General features: G+C 42.4%; 1 protein-coding gene across 2 annotated transcripts; it reads right to left on the bottom strand.

Annotated features, from left to right (window-relative positions):
• Positions 1 to 16,043: 16,043 nt before the first annotated feature.
• Positions 16,044 to 21,617, bottom strand: cUnh8orf76 (chromosome Un C8orf76 homolog). Of its 2 annotated transcripts, none has more exons than XM_079502670.1 (8): positions 21,468 to 21,617; positions 20,929 to 21,030; positions 19,706 to 19,849; positions 19,410 to 19,460; positions 18,757 to 18,901; positions 18,337 to 18,490; positions 17,731 to 17,863; positions 16,044 to 17,516 (listed from the first exon to the last, which is right to left on the bottom strand). In XM_079502670.1, the coding sequence occupies exons 1-8, from the start codon at positions 21,573 to 21,575 to the stop codon at positions 17,322 to 17,324; spliced, it is 1,032 nt and encodes a 343-aa protein (XP_079358796.1). In that variant the 5' UTR covers positions 21,576 to 21,617; the 3' UTR covers positions 16,044 to 17,321. The 2 variants fall into 2 exon arrangements, with proteins under 2 accessions (XP_079358796.1, XP_079358797.1); XM_079502671.1 differs by having other exon boundaries at positions 20,961 to 21,030.
• Between the last annotated feature and the right edge of the window lie 1,217 nt (positions 21,618 to 22,834).

The raw sequence follows: 22,834 nt of genomic DNA, 5'->3' as shown, positions 1-22,834 counted from the left end.
ATGTGTTGTACTAATCTACACTTTGAGGAATGACAAAGTATACCACATACTATAGGTAATTTTTATGAACTTTATAATGGCCACTGTGAGGCAGACCTGAGTCAAGTGATTATAGAAATACTCAAGAATGGTGTTTTCCTCAAAATGTCTCTGAAATGGCATTTGGCATTTGGCCTTTGTTGATCCACAATTCATCACTTTGGCATGAGAATTATTTGATAGTGAATGGACCTCCACCACCATTTCACCAAACCAATCCATGCCTTTACCATATAGTTTATCATAATGGGCATATACACAAGTTCACAATGCATCCTGTTGAGAGCTTGTATATCTGATATATTCACAATGCATCCTGTTGAGAGCTTGTATATCTGCTATATTCAGCAAAGAGCTTTGGTGTAGAGGGAAGAAAGGAGGGGTCAAGTTACAAGTCCAGACCTTTGGGGGACCCCAGTCAATGAAGTATGTAGGGTTTAAATGGTTAAAGTCTGTCAGGACTGGCTCATAAAAAGGATGGGAATTGCAGTGTTTGGGGGATGGGCACACTACTGGAGCCACTCTGATAAAAGTGCTACCACTTCAACCAGTACGGCCCAAATGACTTAGGCCCAGGGGTTCTTGGATGATTTCAGACTGAGACCTGAACTACTTACTTTCTTGCTGATTGCAAAGTGAGTTTAGGGTGCATAGAGCATGCTTCTCTGAGACTCCAATTCAGGTTGTGATGTGTATCCACCTACCTGTTGCATACATATAATACTCATGCCCTTTATAAAAGCAACATGAAAATGTATAAGGCAAGGCAAAGGACAGTTTTGTGTGATGACTATCTAAGTATATCATCTACCTGTATGGGGTAGACGACATGACAAGCTACTGTACTGACATTACAGTCATACAGTATGGGGAGAGCACTTATAAAGGCCACAACAACTCCATTGAGCCTCTTACACACCTCTCTGTGGGATAAGAGACTTCAGATTGATCTCAGACCAAGGCTCTGTAGAACATAGAACTTATGTGGTGACGTGGACCCAGATTTTGAGAAACAGCATTTGTAGCATTTCAACTTGTTTTTTGACTCAGTTCTGCAGTTGAAATAAAAGAGTGAAGCACCTAAATTAAAATAACAGTGCACTTTGTCCACTTGTGCATATAGTGGAATAAACTGATGAGGCACCTTAATCTCTTATTATACCATGAAATGGCTCTGAGAGACCAAACCCATTTTGTATGATTATGAACTAAACCAGTGTTTTGCCTTTTTTTAATCTCCTCAACTTGAGGAATCTTACCAGTTGCCCTGCTTTTATATTAATATATGCTGTATTGTTTAAGATATTTATAAAAGACCCCTCTAGTCTAGAGCAATCACCCTCCACTTTCTTTTCAATAACTTGCACAATGTAACTTTCAGTTTAAAATGTTGCTTGTTTTGAAACTGTGCTTTGTGTTTTAGTTACAGGGCATTTTGTTATGTTTGGATACAGAGGTATTCTTTATGTAATGTTTAGGGAAATAGAATGATATGGTTTAATTTGTTATTCTAATTTATGTCCCAAGATGCTGCATGTTAATTAATTTGTTCTGTTCAGCTTTTAGATTTTCTAACTTGTAAAGTACTGTCTTTCTCTGTCTATTTCTCTTCCACTCACTTTATTTCTCCCCTACTCCACTATTGTAATATTTATGCCAAGATTCTTGATGTGCACTTCCAGAGACATTCTGTACAGTATAAGCAATGTTGTGTTCTCTCTGTCCTACCATAAGCACTGGGTACAGAGACAGAAAGACATAGTGCTACTGACTTTTGAATGGACTGATAAACAAACTCATGACCTGTACATGGAAATCACACCGTTTTGGGCAGCATCTGCTGTATGGAAGGAAATGTTCAAAATGATGCCTGAAGAAACAGCACAGCTTTCCCTGACCTTATTGTGGAAGGGATAATCACCAAATACTGTTCCATTCTCAAACTGTACAGTTCAAAAGTTGTCTCATCTCATCTACAATTTTTCACAGACAGACAGAAATGAAGCTTTGAAAAGATAAACCTCTGTGCCTACATGGCTGTTTTGCTTGTTTGGGTAAAATTTCACCAAATGGACAAGAAGGGGAAGATCCTGAATGTTTTGGACATCATTCAATGTTAGGAAGTATCTTCATCGAAGGCATGTGTTGAAAATGTAATTAGGTTTTGATGCATGACCAAACTGCTTCTGCTAATGACAAAATATGCCTAATCTCTGAAGTTGGCATCTGAGACTTCTGCGTCTTGAAAGAGATACCTGGAATGTATTGTACTGTTATCATTTTTCATCTATGCACTTGTCACATTGTAGAGTAAATACAATCCAATGACTGACTTTACCCTCAAGCTAACCAGCGAGTTGCAGCAAAGTAACAATTGCAATTGTTGAAACCATGGTTTAAATGAGGAAGCTAAATAGCTGTTTTTGTAACTGAGAAACAGATGTTGAGAACACCACATTGTGACAACTGCCTGGTCATGAAAAACCTTAAGATAAAAGGCTATACAAATTCAAAATGTTATGGTATTCTTCTAGTCCAGTACTGCATGCAATAACAGAAATGATCAACTGCTCATTTTGTACATACTGCGTACGTATTTGGGCTGGTTTACTAGGCACAGGGGAGGCCTAGTCTTAGTGAAAAACAACACCACCTTTCTCTTTATAAGATTCATGTAATTTGGAGGTGGTGGTGGGGACTAAAATGTACATTTTACACTATAATATGGATACATTTGTTTAAATAATAATAATACTCTGTAACCCATAGATGTGATCTTATAGACATTACACTGTAAAGATTCTGCTTCAGGAGGGTCATTTCATTCCAGGGATATTTTGATTTCACTTGATGCTCTGGCCACAAATTGCAACTATTCCGATAGATAGATAGATAGACAGATAGATAGATAGATAGATGGATGATGGAAGTTATAAACTGCTGAAGGTTAAATTCATGTCCAGACCATTAGGCCGGTAATAAATGTGTTAATTCCATGTCCTGTAGGTGCTATGTTAAAGACAGGTTTAATCTCTTCCCTAGTATCCAGCCCAATGTATTTTACAATATTCACTCATGTATTACTAAACAGTCTGTTTTAAATGGTTTTATATGTTTCTATTTATGAAAATCATGTCACTGCAACCCCCTTGTCAAGATACCAATGGATTGCTGGTTCAGATGATAGATACAATATATACAATAGAATAGTGTTTTTGAAATAGATTCAGTCAGATTTAGAATTTTAGATATCATTAGTCATTGTAGCCCAATGGGGCTTTTTGCTACTTTGGTTGCCTTCTGCCTGTGCAATGCAGCATGGAGTCAGAACATGTGAAAAGTTGAACTATGTATGTAGAGAGTGGGGTGAACTTTCACTCCTTTTTTGGTGTTCCTGTATTTGGATACAGGAACACATGAACAAACGAGCAGTGCTTGATAAATACAGGTACATGTTAAATTACTGAAGAATCATGTCCTTTATTGAAAGGACGTTCAGTGTCTTCAAACCCTGTAACCCTTTAAATTGCATCTCCCTTATTTGCAGACTTATGATGCAGATAAACACTTAACACAGTGTAAATTATGGTTTATTATCAGGAAACTAGAAATACTGAGACACAAATTACCACAATCAGACTAGTCAAAATATTCTATATTGATTGTATCCAAAGATATGCAGAAAAAGCATATTGGTTGTAAAGGAAACCATTGGTCTCAGTTTCATTTTAACCCCATTAGCTGTAATTATATAGTTAAACCTGTATGGCATAAATTGAAGCGTTCCTCTGTTCTGTATATTTTACTTGGTCTGCTGATGTCCTAGTGCTTGTGAGTTCTGATTCTATCCCACATCCATCATATATCCCAGTTATACTTGTGAACTGAGTAGTTATCTGCTGTCTTATCATGCACACTTCATATCTGTAATTCTGTATCCTTTGCTATACTTCCGCTATTTCTCACTAGTCCTCACTTGTTTTCTGTATCTAGGATAACAATCCCTGTTTGTAGCTGTTGAATGTTACTGATAATAACGCAGTGTTTCAAACTTAACTCTTTAATAAGGACTGGTTTCTCTGGCACATATCAAGCCTTATCAGTACTTGAATTTTGTTTATCCCCTAAACATTTATGGATTTGTGATGGGAACTTCGACTCTACTACTTTTTGACATATGGGGTTTTGTAATCCCCTACCCATTGACATTTATTTGCTCAGTGCTTAGGAGACCAGTCCTTATTAAGGTTTTATTCTTCTGTTTTCTATTTCTATTTTTTTTACAGACCTTTCACTAGCCTACAAACTTCAAAATGTTCTTCTCTGATTTTAATCTTAATTTAACACAGCTCAAATTTCATTTCCAGTTATAGTGACAGTTAAAGTTGGTTCCCTGGATACTGCAAAACAATGAATTTATATTCTTCAGTATCTCAACCATATATCAAAGTTTACAGGTGTTGTAAGCTCCCTACTTTGTCTGGGTGAACCCATGACACTTATTGCTATGGATATTGGATACATAACCAAAACATCTTCATATTGAGCACAGACGCCCCATGGAATGATTACTGTTTAATATAGAAGCACAGCATTGCTTCAAAAGCAATGTCAGTGCTATACATTTATTCATATGATCACATATTGCCTAATCTGAGACAAAGCAGTTTTCAATGAGAATTCTCCAGATTCAATCTTGACCTCAGGTTTCCTGGGAAATAAACAATTGACTATTATACACACACCATGCACCCTATCCAGTCTAGTCCCTTAAATTGGCAGAAGGGTTCATGGTATGAAACCGACAAAAAAGTGAGAGCCTTACTAACCAGAGGAGATATTTTGGTTGGTAACATAAGTAGGATTTGGCCTATTCTGTGTCTTTGGAACTGACTTTCACACCTTTAAAAATATACCACCCAATGCCTGTATCCAAAATCTTATCAAAGATAAGAGAGTGACTACTGTAAATTCTAAAACAAGCCTGTAATCACTCAAAGGATTGCTTAAGAGTTCTTAACTTTATCTAGGCCCCTGTAATTTTTGTTAGCTTTAGATGTGGAACAGAGGCAAACAATTTGTGCAATGCTATTCATTTAAATCCCAACTGATGTTGAGGCTGTGGCTTGATTTAGAAAAATACATATATATTTTATACTTGTTTGAGGACAAAATTCAATAAATTTTGATGAAAAGATGTTTTTGTGTTTATGAATGTTGCATGTTGTAATGTATTCAGTGAATAATGAGCAGTTAAACTGACTGACCATGACACTACAATTTTCAGGCCAAGGACCCCTTAGCTGACAGATAAAGCTGGGACCCCATGTTCTATATTGTTGTCTCCACCAGGCCGAAGGCATGGGGAGAGAGTATGTTTTGCACTCCGTCCGTCCGTCCGTCCGTCCGTCCGTCCGTCCGTCCGTCCGTCCGTCCGTCCGTCCGTCCGTCCGTCCGTCCGTCCTTCCGTCCGTGTGTCCGTGTGTGTGTGTGTGTGTGTCCGTCTGTCCATCCGTCCTTCCGTCTGTGAACAGCTAATCTACGGCACCGTTTCCAGAACGGCCTGTTATAGCACCACCAGGAGGCCGCTTTGTGCAAAACAAGTTTTTCACATCTGCTCTTTATAGCGCCACCAGGAGGCCGACATATGTTAAACACATTTTCTAATATTACTCCTTCAGATTTTATAAAAATTTCACGCAAATCGGTACACATGCTCTCCATAGTCATGTGATCAAGACGGGTTTGTTTGATTTCTCATAATCCACCCTCATTGGCTACAATTGGCTTCTAAACTTTTCAGGAGTAGCCCGCCTTGTACCTGTTTTGTACAAATCGCCACAACTACTAAACGCAGCGTCCGATTGTGGTGAAACTGTGCATGCATATTCCCACTAGGCTTTGGAAGAAATGCCACTTGATAGTGCCCTCCGACACCATGGACTATAGCCTTTCGCTTTTCCCTGATTTTCACCTTTTTTCAAATCCTCCGAAATCGTGAAAAACAACATACTATAGTATGCCCTAAATGACCTTGACCAGTATAAATGACCTTGACCAGTATGTGGTCCGTGACCATGGACTATAACCTTTTGCTTTTCCACGATTTTCACCTTTTTTTCAAATCCTCCGAAATCGTAAAAAACGACATACTATAGTATGCCCTCCGACACCATGGACTATAGCCTGTCGCTTTTCTGTGATTTTCACCTTTTTTCAAATCCTCCGAAATCGTGAAAAATGGCCCCCTAGAGTATGCCCTCCGACACCATGGACTATAGCCTTTCGCTTTTCCGTGATTTTCACCTTTTTTCAAATCCTCCGAAATCGTAAAAAATGACATACTAGTATGCCCTCCGACACTAATGACCTTCATAAGACTAGTAAATGACCTTGACCAGTATAAATGACCATGACAAGTAAAAATGACCGTGACCAGTATAAATGACCTTGACCAGTATAAATGACCTTCATAAGACTAGTAAATGACATTGACCAGTAGAAATGACCTTGACCAGTAGAAATGACCTTCATAAGACTCGTACATGACCTTCACCAGTATAAATGACCATGACCAGTATAAATGACCTTCACCAGTATAAATTACCTTGACCAGTATAAATTACCTTGACCAGTATAAATTACCTTGACCAGAATAGATGACCTTCATGAGACTAGTAAATGACCTTCACCAGTATCAGTGGATTTTTATGAAACAAACACTTTGCAGATAGTAAGATGATAATTCAAGCTTTTCGTACATGTTGGTGAATTAAATAGGACTTCTGTTTGGATGAATGGGCTGTCTATGGGAAGTTGCACCTAGGTAGCACCTTGCTGGCAAGATGGCAGCCGTGTGCATATCATCAATGGGTCTAGTTCTAGTGAACATAAGTAATACATAAATAGACTTGGTAACATAAGTGTAGGGAGTACAAACACATTAAAGAACCATGGGGGCTATCTATGTAAATACAACAAATTGAGCAGAGCACTGCAGGGAGTTGAACCCCATTCCGGTAAACCAGAAGTACCACACCAGTGCCTTAGTTTTTGTTTTGTTGTACAGGTCAATTACTTTACCGTTGAAATGTAAAAAATTACATTTCAACGGTAAAGTAATTTCACAATTTACATTGTAGGCAATAATTAATAACGGTATATAAAGAAGAAAAACATTTTTGAATTATTGTCTCCACCAGGCCAAAGGCATGGGGGGAGAGTATGTTTTGCACTCCGTCTGTGTGTGAGTGTGTCCGTCAGTTTGTTAACAGCTAATCTCCGGCACCATTAACCCGGTCGATGCCAAATTTTGCACACACACTCCCTGGATGCCAACGATGAACCTCTGCCCCCAATTTTCCAGAACGGCCTGTTATAGCGCCACCAGGAGGCCGACTTTTGAAAAACCATTTTTTTGATATTACTCCTCCAGATTGTGTCAAAATCCCGCAAATCGCTACACACCATCTCTATATTCATGTGTTCAAGACAGATCTGTCCCATATTTCTTATTCTATCCTAATTGGCTAACATTGGCTTTTAAAGTTTGCAGGATTTGCCCATTTTGAACAAAAAGCCTCAAATCATGAACGCAGCGTGCAATTTACGTGAAATCTTTCACAGTCTTTCCTACAAGGCTGAGGAATATATCCCACCCTTTTCACATTGGCCTGTTATAGCGCCACCAACAGGTGGATTTTTGCAAAACACATTTTTGGAAGAAAATGCCTCAAATCATCCAATTGCCATCCAAGGCGTAAGAAGAAATGGCACCCTTTTCACATTGGCCTATAATAGCCCCGAGTGGCACTTTTTCAAGTTTTGCTATGATTTTTTAAACTTTCTCTTGCCGACCTCCCACATTTCATTCGATGATTAACAAAAAACAGTGTTGGATTGATGACATACTGGCAGAAATGATACAGATCCTGGGACCTAACGCAAAGACCTGGCTTGTGGGGATGCTGAACACATGCATGGCACAGAAAACCATCCCTTCTGTCTGGAGAAAGGCCAAAGTGGTTGCAATCCCCAAACCTGGCAAAGGGAGGGAAAACAAATAACTGGAGCAGCATTCAGAGATCTCTCTAAAATGGTAAATGGTAAATGGTGCATTTATATAGCGCCTTTATCCAAGGCGCTTTACATAGATTGTGCATTACATTCACCCATTCACACACACATTCATACACCGATTGCAGCGGAAGCCATGCAAGGTACCAACCAGCACATCGGGAGCAATTTGGGGTTCAGTGTCTTGCCCAAGGACACTTCGACATGTAGACAGGAGGAGCCGGGATTCGAACCGCCGACCCATGTCTGCCTGGCCCGTTCTGCCCCGCCTTGCCTTGCAGCAACAGAACCAGTCGGCCTAGCAAGCCAGCCAGCTCAGAATGCGAGCCCAGAGAACGCAGGCAGGCAAGCATGCAGTCAGGCGAGCCAGTTTCAGACAGGCAGGCCAGGACAGACAGTTTGTGGCAGACCGAGGCAAGCAGGCAAGGCACAGTTAAGCAACAAAGTGCAGGCAGGGGGACTATCCGGCCTAAGGCTGCGCTGCAAGGGTTGGATCCTGGCTTGCTGCAAATGCTGGTCTGGGCTGGCTGGCTGTTGGCTGCACAGGCTGTCTGGGCACCCGAGTCTGGGCTTGTAAATTTTTTTGCTGCGCTGGCTTGCTGGGCTCGCATTCTGAGCTGGTTGGCTTGCCAGGCCGGCTGGTTCTGTTGCTGCAAGGCAAGGCGGGGCAGACCGGGCCAGGCTGACAGAGAGCCAGGCCGCGAGAGAGGCCTGGCTGAGCTGACTGAGCAAGGCTGGCTGCAATGGCTGGCTGCAAGGGCTGATGTGCGCTGGCTTGGCATCCTGAATTTCTACACTGGCTGACTGGCGGGGCTGGCTGGCTGCGTTGGCTGACTGGGCGGGCTTTCTGGCTAGCTGGGCTCCCTGAGGGAAGCTTTGGGATGGATCTCTAGGGGCCTCGGCTTGTGTTGAGCCTTCCAACGGCGTCTACCTTGATCTGCGTCCTAAGAAAGAAAGACAGAAAAAGAAAGACACACACAAACCCAACTATGCAGCTTCCACCTGAGGAACCGTGACGCGAAAAAAGAACTGAGCGTCACTTGGGATGGTCACAAACTCTGCAACCATACCCACCCCATGTATCTTGGAGTTACACTGGACAGGACACTCTCCTTCAAAAAACACCTCGAGAACACAAAAGCCACGGTCAACACCCGCAATAACATCCTGCGAAAACTAGTGAACTCCAAGTGGGGCGCAGACCCACAAACAATCCGTGCAACTGTCATGGCCCTGTCTTTCTCTACAGCAGAGTATGCCTGCTCAAGCTGGAGCCGATCACGTCACACCAAATTGGTCGACACAGCCCTAAATGACACCTGTCGCATCATCACAGGATGCGTCAAGACAACACCTGTCCCGTGCCTTTATGCGCTAGCCGGCACCTCCCCCCACACATCAGACGACTGTGTATCGCTCAAGATGAATGGAGAACACAGGAGATAGACAGTGAAGTTGGGGATGAACGAAGGAAAGTCTGGAATGAAATGATAATGAACACCTAACACACACACATAGTTTCCTTTCGTGGCTGTTTACATTCGAGGGTCGCCGGTCCTCTCGAGCGGAACAGTTTAACGTCATGCCCAGGACGAACAGATATAGAGAACACCAACATGACAAATAACAGCAGGAAGGTATGGGCCACAATCCGCCGTCTTGGCGAAGACCACACCACCCATAATTCACAACGGTCACAGCAAACCTCTGTTGCATCACAACTGGTGGCCAACAGTCGTAACCAACACCGCCTCCATCCCACAGGAGAATACCATCGCACAGTGGTATCAGACCAACCACAATCAGCCAGCCCTCAAACCAAACCCTTCGACTTAGAAGAACTCGAAACTGCAATGGGAAAGTTGAAACCTGGAAAAGCAGCAGGGATTGATGACTTACTGGCAGAAATGATACAGCACCTGGGACCTAACGCAAAGACCTGGCTTGTGGGGATGCTGAACACATGCATGGCACAGAAAACCATCCCTTCTGTCTGGAGAAAGGCCAAAGTGGTTGCAATCCCCAAACCTGGCAAAGACCCATTATCCCCAAAGAGCTACCGACCCATTTCCCTCCTCTGCATCACCTACAAGCTCTATGAGAGGCTGCTACTCCAACGCCTCATGCCACTCATAGACACCAAGCTGACTAAAGACCAAGCTGGTTTCCGTCCCGGCCGCTCCTGTGCTGGACAGAGCTCAACCTCACCCAACACATTGAGGATGGGTTTGAGGGAAAACAAATAACTGGAGCAGCATTCAGAGATCTCTCTGCTGCCTACGACACTGTCCAACACAGCACAATGGTCAGGAAAAGCCTCCTCAACAACAGGCGCTTCTATGTCCAGTTAAATGACCAGAGGAGTAAATGGAAAGCCCAAAAGAACGGCCTCCCACAAGGTAGCGTGCTCGCCCCCCTCCTTTTCAATATCTACACAAACGACCAGCCACTACCCACAGAATGCCAGCGTTTCATCTACGCCGACGACCTCTGCATTACCACCCAACAAGCAGACTTCCAGAAGATTGCATCTGTCCTTGAAAGTGCCCTCCAAGAAATGTCAAGCTACTACAATACAAGCACCTGAAACCCAACCCATCAACAACCCAACTATGCAGCTTCCACCTGAGGAACCGAGACGTGAAAAAAGAACTGAGCGTCACTTGGGATGGTCACAAACTCTCCAACCATACCCACCCCATGAAACTTGGAGTTACACTGGACAGGACACTCTCCTTCAAAAAACACCTGGAGAACACAAAAGCCACGGTCAACACCCACACCCGTGAAATAAATGTTTACACACCTCATTCAAGTTGCAGGCAGGCAGGCAGGCAGGCAGGCAGGCAGGCCTCTCTCGAGGCCTGGCTCTGTCTGCCTGGCCCGGTCTGCCCCGCCCTGCAGCAACAGAACCAGCCGGCCTGGCAAGCCAGCCAGCTCAGAATGCGAGCTCAGCAAGCCAGTGCAGCGAAAATCTTTACAAGCCCAGACTCAGAAATAACCAGTTTCAGGCCAGGACAGGACAGAAAGTTTGTGGCAGACCTTGGCAAGCAGGAAGGGTCGCAGGAAAGCATTGGCAGTTGGCAGGCGGCCCGGGCAGTCAAACCCTACCCTTTGGCTTGGATGACTAATCAAGGGCACTGCACTGGGCCCGGGCAGTCAAACCCTACCCTTTGGCTTGGATGACTAATCAAGGGCACTACAGGCCTGGGCAGTCAAACCCTACCCTTTGGCTTGGATGACTAATCAAAGGCACTGCACTGTTAGGGCTGAGAGCCTGGCTTGCTGCAAATGCGGGTCTGGTCTGGCTGACTGTTGGCTGTCAGGTAGGAGACCCTGGCTGTCTGCTGGACATCCTGAGTCTGGGCTTGTAAAGATTTTCGCTGCGCTGGCTTGCTGAGCTCGCATTCTGAGCTGGATGGCTTGCCAGGCCGGCTGGTTCTGTTGCTGCAAGGCAGGGCGGGGCAGACCGGGCCAGGCAGACAGAGAGCCAGGCCTCGAGAGAGGCCTGGCTGAGCTGACTAACCCTAACCCTTGGCTGCAATGGCTGAAGTGCGCTGGCTTGGCAGCCTGACTTTCTACACTGGCTGACTGGCGGGGCTGGCTGGCTAAAGCCTTCCAACGGTGTCTACCTTGATCTCCGTCCTAAGAAAGAAAGACAGAAAAAGAAACGCACATAAATTCAGAACGACTTAAACCCTCTATATTTAATAAAACAATTCTGGACAGGAATCCTGTATTGCAGGGGTGCCCAAAAAGGTACATCGTGATCTACCAGTAGATCACAAAGGCTGTGCAGGTAGACCACATGGCATGCCCCTGTATATAATCTATCACTTGAATTAAGGTGACTTGATTGATTGACATAAAAAAGGCCTGTCTGCTCAAATGTTGCACACAAACATCAGTAGCATTACAAAGTTATTGTGACAGTAATAATTGCTATAGTGTGTGTTCAGTAACAGTGTTAAATAGTTCTATATTGTGCAGTAATGATTGCTATAGAGTGTGTTCAGTAATAGTGTTAAATAGTTCTATATTGTGCAGTAATGATTGCTATAGAGTGTGTTCAGTAACAGTGTTAAATAGTTCTATATTGTGACAGTAATCATTGCTATAGAGTGTGTTCAGTAACAGTGTTAAATAGCTCTATATTGTGACAGTAATCATTGCTATAGAGTGTGTTCAGTAACAGTGTTAAATAGCTCTATATTGTGCAGTAATGATTGCTATAGAGTGTGTTCAGTAACAGTGTTAAATAGCTCTATATTGTGCAGTAATGATTGCTATAGAGTGTGTTCAGTAACAGTGTTAAATAGCTCTATATTGTGACAGTAATCATTGCTATAGAGTGTGTTCAGTAACAGTGTTAAATAGCTCTATATTGTGACAGTAATCATTGCTATAGAGTGTGTTCAGTAACAGGAATATTCATGTCTCTCCAGCTCTTTAATAAATAGAAAAGGGTTTAAAAAAAGACATTTCAGGTAGGTGACAAATGTTCAGCCAATCAGGAGAAAGTAGCTATTTATGAGCCTAATGTTCCAGTTCTAATTGTGTCTGTTACATTACAATTCCACTTGTTTAATCTGTATCCTGACTGCGTTCCTGATTGGATAAAATTCCAGTTTCAGAAAATGCCTTTTCTGTTCAACAAAAAGCTGGAGAGACCGGGAGACCTCTGTTACTGAACAAACACTATAGCAATGATTACTGTCACACTATAGAGCTATTTAACACTGTTACTGAACACACACTATAGCAATGATTACTGTCACAATACAGAGCAATTTAATTTAGGTAACCAAATGGACCCCAATAGTAGATCTTTACACTCTCAATAGTTTAATTGTCGTTAAGCATCTGCATTACTTAATCTCCAAAAAACTACAGAATTGGAGAAAGTAGAAGACTGCTACTTCTGGTCATTTGTTTGTATATATATATTACAGTAGCCGAGTGGTTACAGACTTTGCTTTGTTAACATGGGTACCCGGGTTCGATTCCCACCAAATCCAAAGAGTGTTGGTAAAAAGGAAAAAGACTAATGCCTCGACCGGGACTAGAACTCGGACCCTCGTGTTTACAAAGCGACGACACTAACGAATCCACTACAGGAACACGGTTGAACATTGGTGTAGATACATAGTATATATAAACAACATAACAAGTAACAACAACAAAAACAGCGTTAAATATTAAAGTAACAAATTATTTACCTGCAGACGAAGAGCACGATGGGTGACGTGACGTGGCACTTTCAACAAACTGTGATCATCAAACCCGCATCACTGCGTCTGCGTCGTATTTGAGGGGGGGTCACTTCCTTCCGGTGTGAGGCTCCGCCCACGAGTTTTCCCCGCGAGTTTGAGTTTTTCCCTCGAGTTTGTTGTAGTCGTTTGTAGTCCTACCTACTACGTTACATCCGGGTACTAGTACTAGGCACCAGATCCCATCCGCTTCTCATTGTAAATACTAGCAACGCGTGAATCTTTTTACAATGACGTTATTTTTCAGAAAGGAAGCCATTGATGGTTAAAATGGGCCTTACTTCAAACCCCTCTGATGTTTTTCCAACAAACACGGATTACTTGTTTTTGTGAGGTTACGGTTAGGGCTAGTTTCTCATTAATTAGTCCACGGTCCATCCACGGACCCCCATTTAATGGCATTTCTATCTCTGGGACCCCCAATTTATATTGTAAAATCAAGGTTAATTTAACTCTGAGGGTGTACAAATGGAACATTCTGTCGCTGTTCTGATTTTCACTGCCAACTGACTTTTGTGTTTTTTCCTCTGCTGTTCTTCTTCATCACTGTTTACTCCTTGACCCTACTAAAGACCCAATATTTTATTTCATATGATTTGAAATGTATTTGACTGAGTTTAAAGGTCTGATTTGCTGATTTGATCAACAAGCTCGTAGATCGGATAGTTTCAAATAGCCGATGTGTATAGGGTTTATAGTGTCTACAGCTGATGTTGATGCTATATTAAAAAACAAAACACGAAATCTGACCCCTGGGGGACTCACTGTGCTATTATATATTGTGATTATAGGTCAGCTAGGTCAGTCAGTAAACACTGAAGTTGGTGCATTGATTCACAATACCAGAATGCACTGGTACTGTAGGGGAGCTTAAATCTAGTAAGCATCCATCATTTACACCTGGCTGTGAAGTTGGGAAGCACATGGGGAAAGTAGAAAACCTTATTTTACACAAAAAACTGTTTTTGTCAAAGTAAAATTTCGACACATCATGTTAAACAAAGCAAAATGTACCTAGGTCTAAAATGTAATATCATACACGTTGATGATTTGCCAATGGATAGAACAATGTGAATCATTTAGCAATTAAATTGTCTGAAGTAGCTTATTCTAGTCATTGTCTCCACCAGGCCGAAGGCATGGGGAGAGAGTATGTTTTGCACTCCGTCCGTCCGACCGTGTGTCCGTGTGTGTGTGTGTGTCCGTCCGTCCATCCGTCTGTGAACAGCTAATCTCCGGCACCGTTAACCCGGTCGATGCCACATTTTGCACACACACTCCCTGGATGCCAACATGAACCTCTGCCCCAAAATTTCCAGAACGGCCTGTTATAGCACCACCAGGAGGCCGCTTTGTGCAAAACAAGTTTTTGGACAGTACACCTACAGATTTGGTCCAAACATCACGCAAATTGGTACACAGTCTCTCTAGAGCCATTCAACGAAACGGTGTTTCAGATTTCTCAGACTCCATCCTGATTGGCTAAGATTGGCTTCCAAAGTTCACAGGAGTGCTCAGTTTCAAACAAAATGCTGCAAATCATGAACACATTGTGTGATATCCGTGAAATTGTGCACGCACATTCCCACTAGGCCGAGGAAGAAATGCCACATGAACATTTTCAACTCAGCCTCATGGTGGCGCTATACCTGGCCAAAAAGTGTTTTTACCTCTAACTGCACGGATCTGTGGATAACTTTGTATGCCAACTCCCTAGAAGCCAAGGAAAAACCTTTGCCTGGAATTTTTCACATCTGCTCTTTATAGCGCCACCAGGAGGCCGACATATGTTAAACACATTTTCTAATATTACTCCTTCAGATTTTATCCAAATTTCACGCAAATCGGTACACATGCTCTCCATAGTCATGTGATCAAGACGGGTTTGTTTGATTTCTCATAATCCACCCTCATTGGCTATAATTGGCTTCTAAACTTTTCAGGAGTAGCCCGCCTTGTACCTGTTTTGTACAAATCGCCACAACTACTAAACGCAGCGTCCGATTGTGGTGAAACTGTGCATGCATATTCCCACTAGGCTTTGGAAGAAATGCCACTTGACAGTTTTCAAATCAGCCTCATGGTGGCGCTACAACAGGCCAAGCCGCGTCACACACACACACACGCACGTTTATATTGCTCCTAAACATTTTGCCAAGCATCACACACACACTCCTATCCTCCTGGTGGAGACCTGTGCCCAGAAGGGCACTTTTTCTAGTTTAAAACTGTGTTGCAGATTCAACTTGCAGATTTCAGAGATAGCTTTATATACTTGTTTGACAGCACTATCAGTGTTAAAAAACACAGCTATGGACTGTTCTTTATGCCTCTCCCCAGCTAGTTCCGTCTCGTCCGTCTCCAGGTGTTCTTAGGCCAACCTCTCTTCTGCTTCCTCTGGGGATTCCAAGTCAGGGCCTTCCATGTAGTGTTGGTTGCTGGTTTCCTCAAAGTGTGGCCCATCAATCCCCACTTGTCTCAGGATCTGCTTCTCTACTGGTTCCCATCTTTCAGTTCTTCATTCTTGATTTTGTCAAGTCTCTGAACCGTATAAAAGGACAGATTTTACATTATAATTGAAGAGCCCTTGCCATGGCCATGTCCTGAAAACCTGGGCTTAATTTTGATTCAACTGCTGTGAAAAGAAAACGTAAAATAAAAATCAAGGCTTACATTTATTGGAAAACAATTTGATTTGAAGAAATGTGGCTGGAGAAAATTGCCAAGTGTTCATAGAATGGAAACATAGCAAGTAGCACAATACAATTGTGCAAGGTAAATTATAGACATCCATAAATAGGCTACATTTCCAGGTAAGCCATTTGCCATCTTGATCCAGTGTCCAAATGAACTGTGTGTGTACATCTAGATCTAGCGTCTGTCACTTGTTCTTTCAATGAAGACGGTGCAATATTTAAGGAAGCAAATGCTTTCAATAATGTGTTTTTTCAAACTGTACCAAGATTTCATCAGTGAAAGCCTTTTTCAGCACGTTTTATCCAATGGGTGCAGTCGGAAATATGCACAAAGCGCTCACAGTGTACTGTTTGAATAGACATGAAGTCAGAACACTCAGTGTGCGTACTGGCCGACCCTAGTCAGATGCCGGGTTGTCCAGTGTGTTTGACTTGGAACACCAGTGAAAACAACAATGGAGGAGGAAGTCATTGCTAAATGAGACAAGCGAGACGAGCCAAGTCTACTGCCGGCATACTCGGTTTACTTGCTGGTTTTGGATTGCTGGTTAATATGCTACTGACTTTTGAATGGACTGATAAACAAACTCATGACCTGTACATGGAAATCACACCGTTGTGGGCAGCATCTGCTGTAAATAAAAAGCAAAGCAACAATACATTGAGGGAAAATACAGACAGCAGGCACAGGGGCTCAAAATAAAAAGCAAAGCAACAATACATTAGTGATCCTCAGTGGGTTCTGTCAGGGGTTCCCCAGCAAAATGTGTTAATACAGTATCAATCATTTTAAACACTTTATGCACTGGCTATCCAAAAATAGCAGATGATCACAGCATGGCATCGAGCTTGTACATATTTTTTAAAGATCTCCAAAAAGTTTGGAACATTTTGACACAAATCTTCTTTTCTGGGGGTCCCTGGGACAAAACATTTTCAAATGGGTGTCCGTTGCAAAATACATTACAATTTGGAGGTCCATGACATGAAAAGGTTTGAGAACCACTACATTCTCCACAGACAAGGCATGTTGTTTTGATTGGCCGTTCGTAAATCAATTGAACTCAGTGACATCACTGCCAGAGTGCTCTGAAAACTGAGCAGATTCTCAGTGTAGTTCCAAACGCATAGTTCCAGCGTTCCAAACGTGCCCCATGCTTCTAGTATGTGAGCTGACAGTGCATGTAAATAGTCTATGTAAATAGTGGAAGTAGAGTCTTCAAAAGGGTGATCAATCATTTCAGTCAGTTACATTTTGTTGAGTGTTTGTCTGTATCTTTCTATAATGACTAGGTCCATCGGTTTGCAGTACGCCAGTTAATAGGATCTTGTTCCACCAGCGATCTTTGAAGCTCTGCATACATAGACCTGCTAGACTTTCACCATCCTGGTTTTCTTCTCTCATCTTCTCCGGGATCAGGTCCTCTGACATAACCTAATAATCAACGAAAGAAAAATTTATACGAATTTAAAAATAAATACACACACACGTAAAAACCTAATTAATTCTGCTATAAAACTCAAGCCATAATCTTTGCAACTACATGGCATAAGCAAAATTCTACCCCCCACCTCTATGCATTAAATGCATAGGGGTGGGGGGTAGAATTTTACCAAATTTTGGGAAGATCATGGACATGAAGTCTGACCTCAGCGAGTGTCTGCCTTGTGCCCTCTTTTGGATTTAGTTGCTGCAACAGTTCCTCTGTCCTCTGGAAGGTGATCTCGCTGCGCTGTAGCACAAAGGAGGACTGCTGCTGCCTTAGGATTCTCAACAAGAGTCTGCAAAGAACAGAGGACAAGAGAGAGGAAGATAAACATTGAATAAATACGGCTCTACATTTTGCCTTCATGTAGTAAAAATTCATGTAGTTTTTCCATAACTGATGCATCACACACACAACAGTTTAGCCCATTCTGCACTTGGAACCTGTGATGATTGCCTTAAATTATACTATTTAAAGTTTTAAATAGCAATTGAGTTCTGGGAGGATGCAAATTATGAAAAAAAAATAAAAATAAAAAATATCTGAATCCACCTGCTTTCTCTATAAAAAACAAATGAGGGTGATTATTTCTCAAATTAATTTCTCTAATGAAATCTACTTCATGGAGGAAGACAAATACAAAGGGTATGGAGCGTTAGAGAACGACTCTCAAGCCTCCAGACAGATGATAACATGAACACAGAACGGAAAACCAGAGCAGGCTGAATGACTGGGGGTCTTGACTGTCTGTCTTCTATAGTAATATACCTTGTTCTGATTAAACACATGCAGGCCTTGAGCCAGACTCTGTCTGACTCCTCTTCCTCGCTGCTGTCTTCCAGGTCCGCATCCTTTTCCGCTTCTCTACGTCTACCAGGCTGCAGTCCTGTGGAGTCACACTGCAGGGAGCAAAATCCTGGTGCTGTTGTCAAAGACAACAGCACAAACAAAACGTTATCACGGTGAGGCCCCGTACACACTTTGGCTAAAAAAAAACCTAGAACTGCTTGAGCTCCCCACCATACTATAGAGCGTCGCAGTCCCGCCCCCTTTCAGAACAACGAGGGCACCAGAAAATAATTCCAAAATACTTTTTGAAACGCCTATGTCGTTCTGAAAGGGGGCGGGACTGCGACGCTCTATATGAGATAGTAATCATAGTATATCATACGAGTATACAAAATGTACCCTGTAGTTTGTCAGCCTCCAGCAGGTCCAGGCAGGTCAGTCCCAGGTCATACCAGTACCACGGGTTGAAATGTAGCAGACTGCACAGATCCTGCAGAGACGATATCTTGGATCCTAATGCCCCAAAGTGCTGGTGGATGCTGACCTTTTAGAGATAAAGAAAACAACTATGTATTTTTATGCACGCACACACACACACACACACACAGCTGTGCAGAGAGCACTGAGGGGGCAGGGGCTCAAACCCCAGAAAAGGGCACATGTGTGAGCGCGCGTAGCGCATGCCGATTTTTGGGGGTGGTCTTTTTGTGGGGTCCATCCCTTGTGCAATTTCATGTCATTGGACAGTAAAATAAGCAATACGTTCTCATTAGTCTAAAACAAAAACTGATGGCAGCCAGCACATTAAAAGTATAATTAATTATGATAGTGGAATTATCATAACTTGTCAAATGTTCATCTTGAAGGGCCAATGGCACTTATTGGCCCCCACATAAGCCCTTGTTGGCCACACATCCCCCCCCCCCCACACACACACACATGCCATTATGTGGATTGTTGTTTTTTTTTAACTTTGAGGCAAAAGGGCAGGGGCTCAAGCCCCCCTAGCCCCACCCTCTGCATGTTCCCACTTCCCACACACGCACACCCACCTTAAGCAGCAGTAGGCAGGTCAGATGACATGTGTTAGAGGCATCTTTGCTCTGGAGGCAGGAGATAAACAAATCGGCATTTGATTTTACATACAGTTTGTAGTTAACATTCTGGCTCATGTAGGTGACATGCAGATGCATTGATTCAACTACCGTGTCCTACTTTCATGTAGCAACTCAAGTCATAATATTGATTACAGTTCTGTAAAACAACTCACACAGAATGCCTTCATGTACAGTAAAAGGAAGTGGAACTGTATAATAACTACAGTCAGTGATGTATTATGGTGTGGTACCAGTAAGTCAGTCATCTCCAGGGCTTTGTCTTTGTGTCCTAGGTGGGTGTAGCACCTGGCCATTCCCTCTAGAATGTCTCTTCTGATGGTCAGGTTATTGTCAGGAAGCCATTCCAGACAGCCGCTATATGCATCCAGAGATTTCTGAAACACATGCTGGTTGAGAAACTGGGAGTTCTAGTGCAGAGGTTGTCAACTCAGGTCCTTAGTTGGGACCCCTGGTGTTCTATCCTACAAGTTCTAACACTAGTCCCTGATTATTACCACCAGGACACCAGGTGAGTGCAATGAACGTACTTGTAGGATGGTATGGCCAGCCGTTCTGGGGGCTTGCCCAGAGGACTGGGGATTATGGATTTGGATGTCATAAGAGCATAATGGTGGGGTGGTCAGGGTCCATCTCAGAGGGCTACAGTGAACATCCAGACATTTTGGAACATCACAGGTTGGTTGTAAATAGACTGTAAAGGATACGTTACTTTAACTGTTCTTTGTTTCTTCTACCTATGATTAAGTAAGATGTTAACTATGCATTTTGTGTACATATTTAGTGTTCTACTTTAAAATGTGACTTTAGAGGCACTCCTATTATTTTATGAACAAATATTTCACAATGTGTTAGACTGGAATCTCTATTTGGTTGCCAGGCATTTATTTTTAGGCTGATGGCAGAGTTGTGCTACACAACACAGATTAAACATAGCCTAGCCTAGCCTAGCCTAGCCTATTAGCTGGGTAGTTCTTGAAGGGTTAATGCTTACAAGGTACCATAACATAATGAGGTGGAAGCAGGTATGTAGCCTGGCTTGGCCAGCCTCATAGCGAGGGTTCACTGAAGTTTCCTCCCCGCAAGAGCGACTTTTGATTGATTGAAAATGTTCTTAACAGTTTGCAGAATTACAGTACATTTCAAGCACAAACTCAATACAAAGGCTGTTAACTGTGAGTGGACGACCCAATTAAGCATTACACTTGTTTACAACAGGGTCCACCATGTTCAATTCATCAAAACATTTAGAGACGTACAAATAGACACTTCTATATAGACAAAGAACAGTACAGGAATTCATCATAAAGACACTTTGTGGAAGCTAATGGGGATCCGAATAAAGAATAAAAAGGTATCAATTTGGTAAACTAAGCATTAGCAAAATTGCTCTCTTTATAATTGACACTGCAACTTCACATTTTAAAGACTTGAATTAATATGTTTTTCCAAATACCTGATAGCACCCCTGTCTGAAGGCCAAATCACCTCGGAATTTGAAGATTTTCTGCTTCTCCAAAGAATCGTCTGTGTCAAGAGCAGAGGCATCACAAAACCACTGGGAAAGAAAGAGCAAACTTCATTGCATAGTTTACCACTTGAGTTGGGTTTCAACTTCAAGTCGTTTTCAATGAATCACAGTTGCCATTTATAGCTAGAAATGGAAACAACCAGCAATGCAAAAAGACAAATCAATTCCGATTTTCGCTTCTTGGCCCCTTTTACTACTACTGTTAGCTCTGGTCCAAAGCTCTAATGCCTTTAGACTAGACTCACTAGAGCTATCATGTTTACTCAAGTTATCCTATAACTAGCCCCTCTCGGAACCCTCGTAAAAGGTTTCTGACATTTGGATGTTAAAAGGTAAACATCCAAATGTCAGAAACCTTTTACGAGGGTTCCAAGAGGGGCTATCCTATAACTAGCTCTGGTCCCTAACGCTCTGGACCATCTCTATCGCTTTTTTTGGTCAAATCAAATGCCACGAATTCCTACCTCTGGTTCACAGAATTTCGCATTGTAATTCAGTAGTGTGGTGGTGGAAACTTTGTCTCTTGTCTCCCCAAACATAGAATCATCAAACCCACTTCCAAATATCTCCATTTTGACACGAGGGGGGCGGAGCCACTGTCCACACGTTTTGCGTCGCTGTGTACGCAAGGCGAACTACGTCAGGACGCTCGTTGACGAAATAAATCATTAATACAATACACTAATGGTGCGTAAAAAAGGGAAAAAAAGAAAAAGAAAAATTAATGATAGTCTAAAACTCTGGAGAAAAAAAAAACAAGAAAAAGATGTCATCAATATTGGCCAGCAACTTTACATCTGACCTCAAACCCTTAGATCTCCATATATGGAGCTGACCTGTTCTGACATTCCATATGTTGATCCTTCCCCATTACATCCATCTTTCTTTTCGATGTCTCCTTTTTGACCGATACCTGTCCATTTAAACTCTAGACGGGCCCGCCCCAAAGTTATTAGTGCAGAGTAGATACTGTCCCCGCTGCCGTTGATCTGACCCCCCATGCTAAAGCGCCAGCACTCGCCCCGCATTTTGCTGTCACGCTGTGGATGAGTGCACGCGACCTCGCCCTTTAGGTCTTCTCGCCCTCAGGCGTCTTACTGGTATATTGACAATAGCAGATCTACAAACTCACATCACATATTTTTGCTACTTTCAAGTGACACTCTTGTACGTCAAAGTAGGGTGTTCATTTGCCAAGCATATTAATAATAGTCCCCTGTTGTTTCTTTGGCTGGACAATATGCAGTTGCATAGTTAATTAAATAATAAAGGTAATATCTAAACATTGTCAAAAATGAGAGCCAGTGACACTTTAGCAAGACTTTTAAAAAAAAAAAGAAAAAAAAGCAATGGTAGGCGACGGCGTGAAAATAAAAAGAACAATCTTTCCCCATTTATTTTTTACTGTTCCTCACTTTCCCCTTTATCAGTCTATCCCAAGCTATTGTGATCAGCTTAATAAATTCACATTAGCATGAATAAAAGACAAGTCAATTTGGGGGTCCTTGGCATGAAAATGTTATTTAGAACCACAGAGTTGATTGAAGTAGGCAGCCATGGCGCCTGCTGTAACGTCACTGTCGAGTTTGGGCGGCCTGGATTGACTGCGCCTCACACCCCTCCCGTCTGCCAAAAGCCAGTCACAAAGATGCCTACACAGGGAAATGTGGAGCCCCTCCCCACCTCCCGAATCTACAGACAATAATAGCCTAAAATAAAATGTGATTGTTACACTTTGTCCGAACAAATCTCCTTTTATCGGACCGTCTGAGATTGACAGGTATGTAGTATGTGCATCTGAGACTGCACAATGAATTCTGAACAGCAGGAT

This window comes from Electrona antarctica (assembly GCF_951216825.1).
Source record: "Electrona antarctica genome assembly, chromosome: 6".
NCBI lineage: Eukaryota > Metazoa > Chordata > Actinopteri > Myctophiformes > Myctophidae > Electrona > Electrona antarctica.
This window is presented reverse-complemented; position numbering and strand designations above follow the sequence as displayed.

Coding starts and splice junctions, on each gene's coding strand:
- cUnh8orf76 (XM_079502670.1), bottom strand. CDS start 21,575: ATGGAGATATTTGGAAGTGGGTTTGATGATTCTATGTTTGGGGAGACA. Junction 19,850..20,928: donor TCAGACAGGGGTGCTATCAG/GTATTTGGAAAA, acceptor CATGTGTTTCAG/AAATCTCTGGATGCATATAG. Junction 18,902..19,409: donor CCTGCCTACTGCTGCTTAAG/GTGGGTGTGCGT, acceptor TATCTCTAAAAG/GTCAGCATCCACCAGCACTT.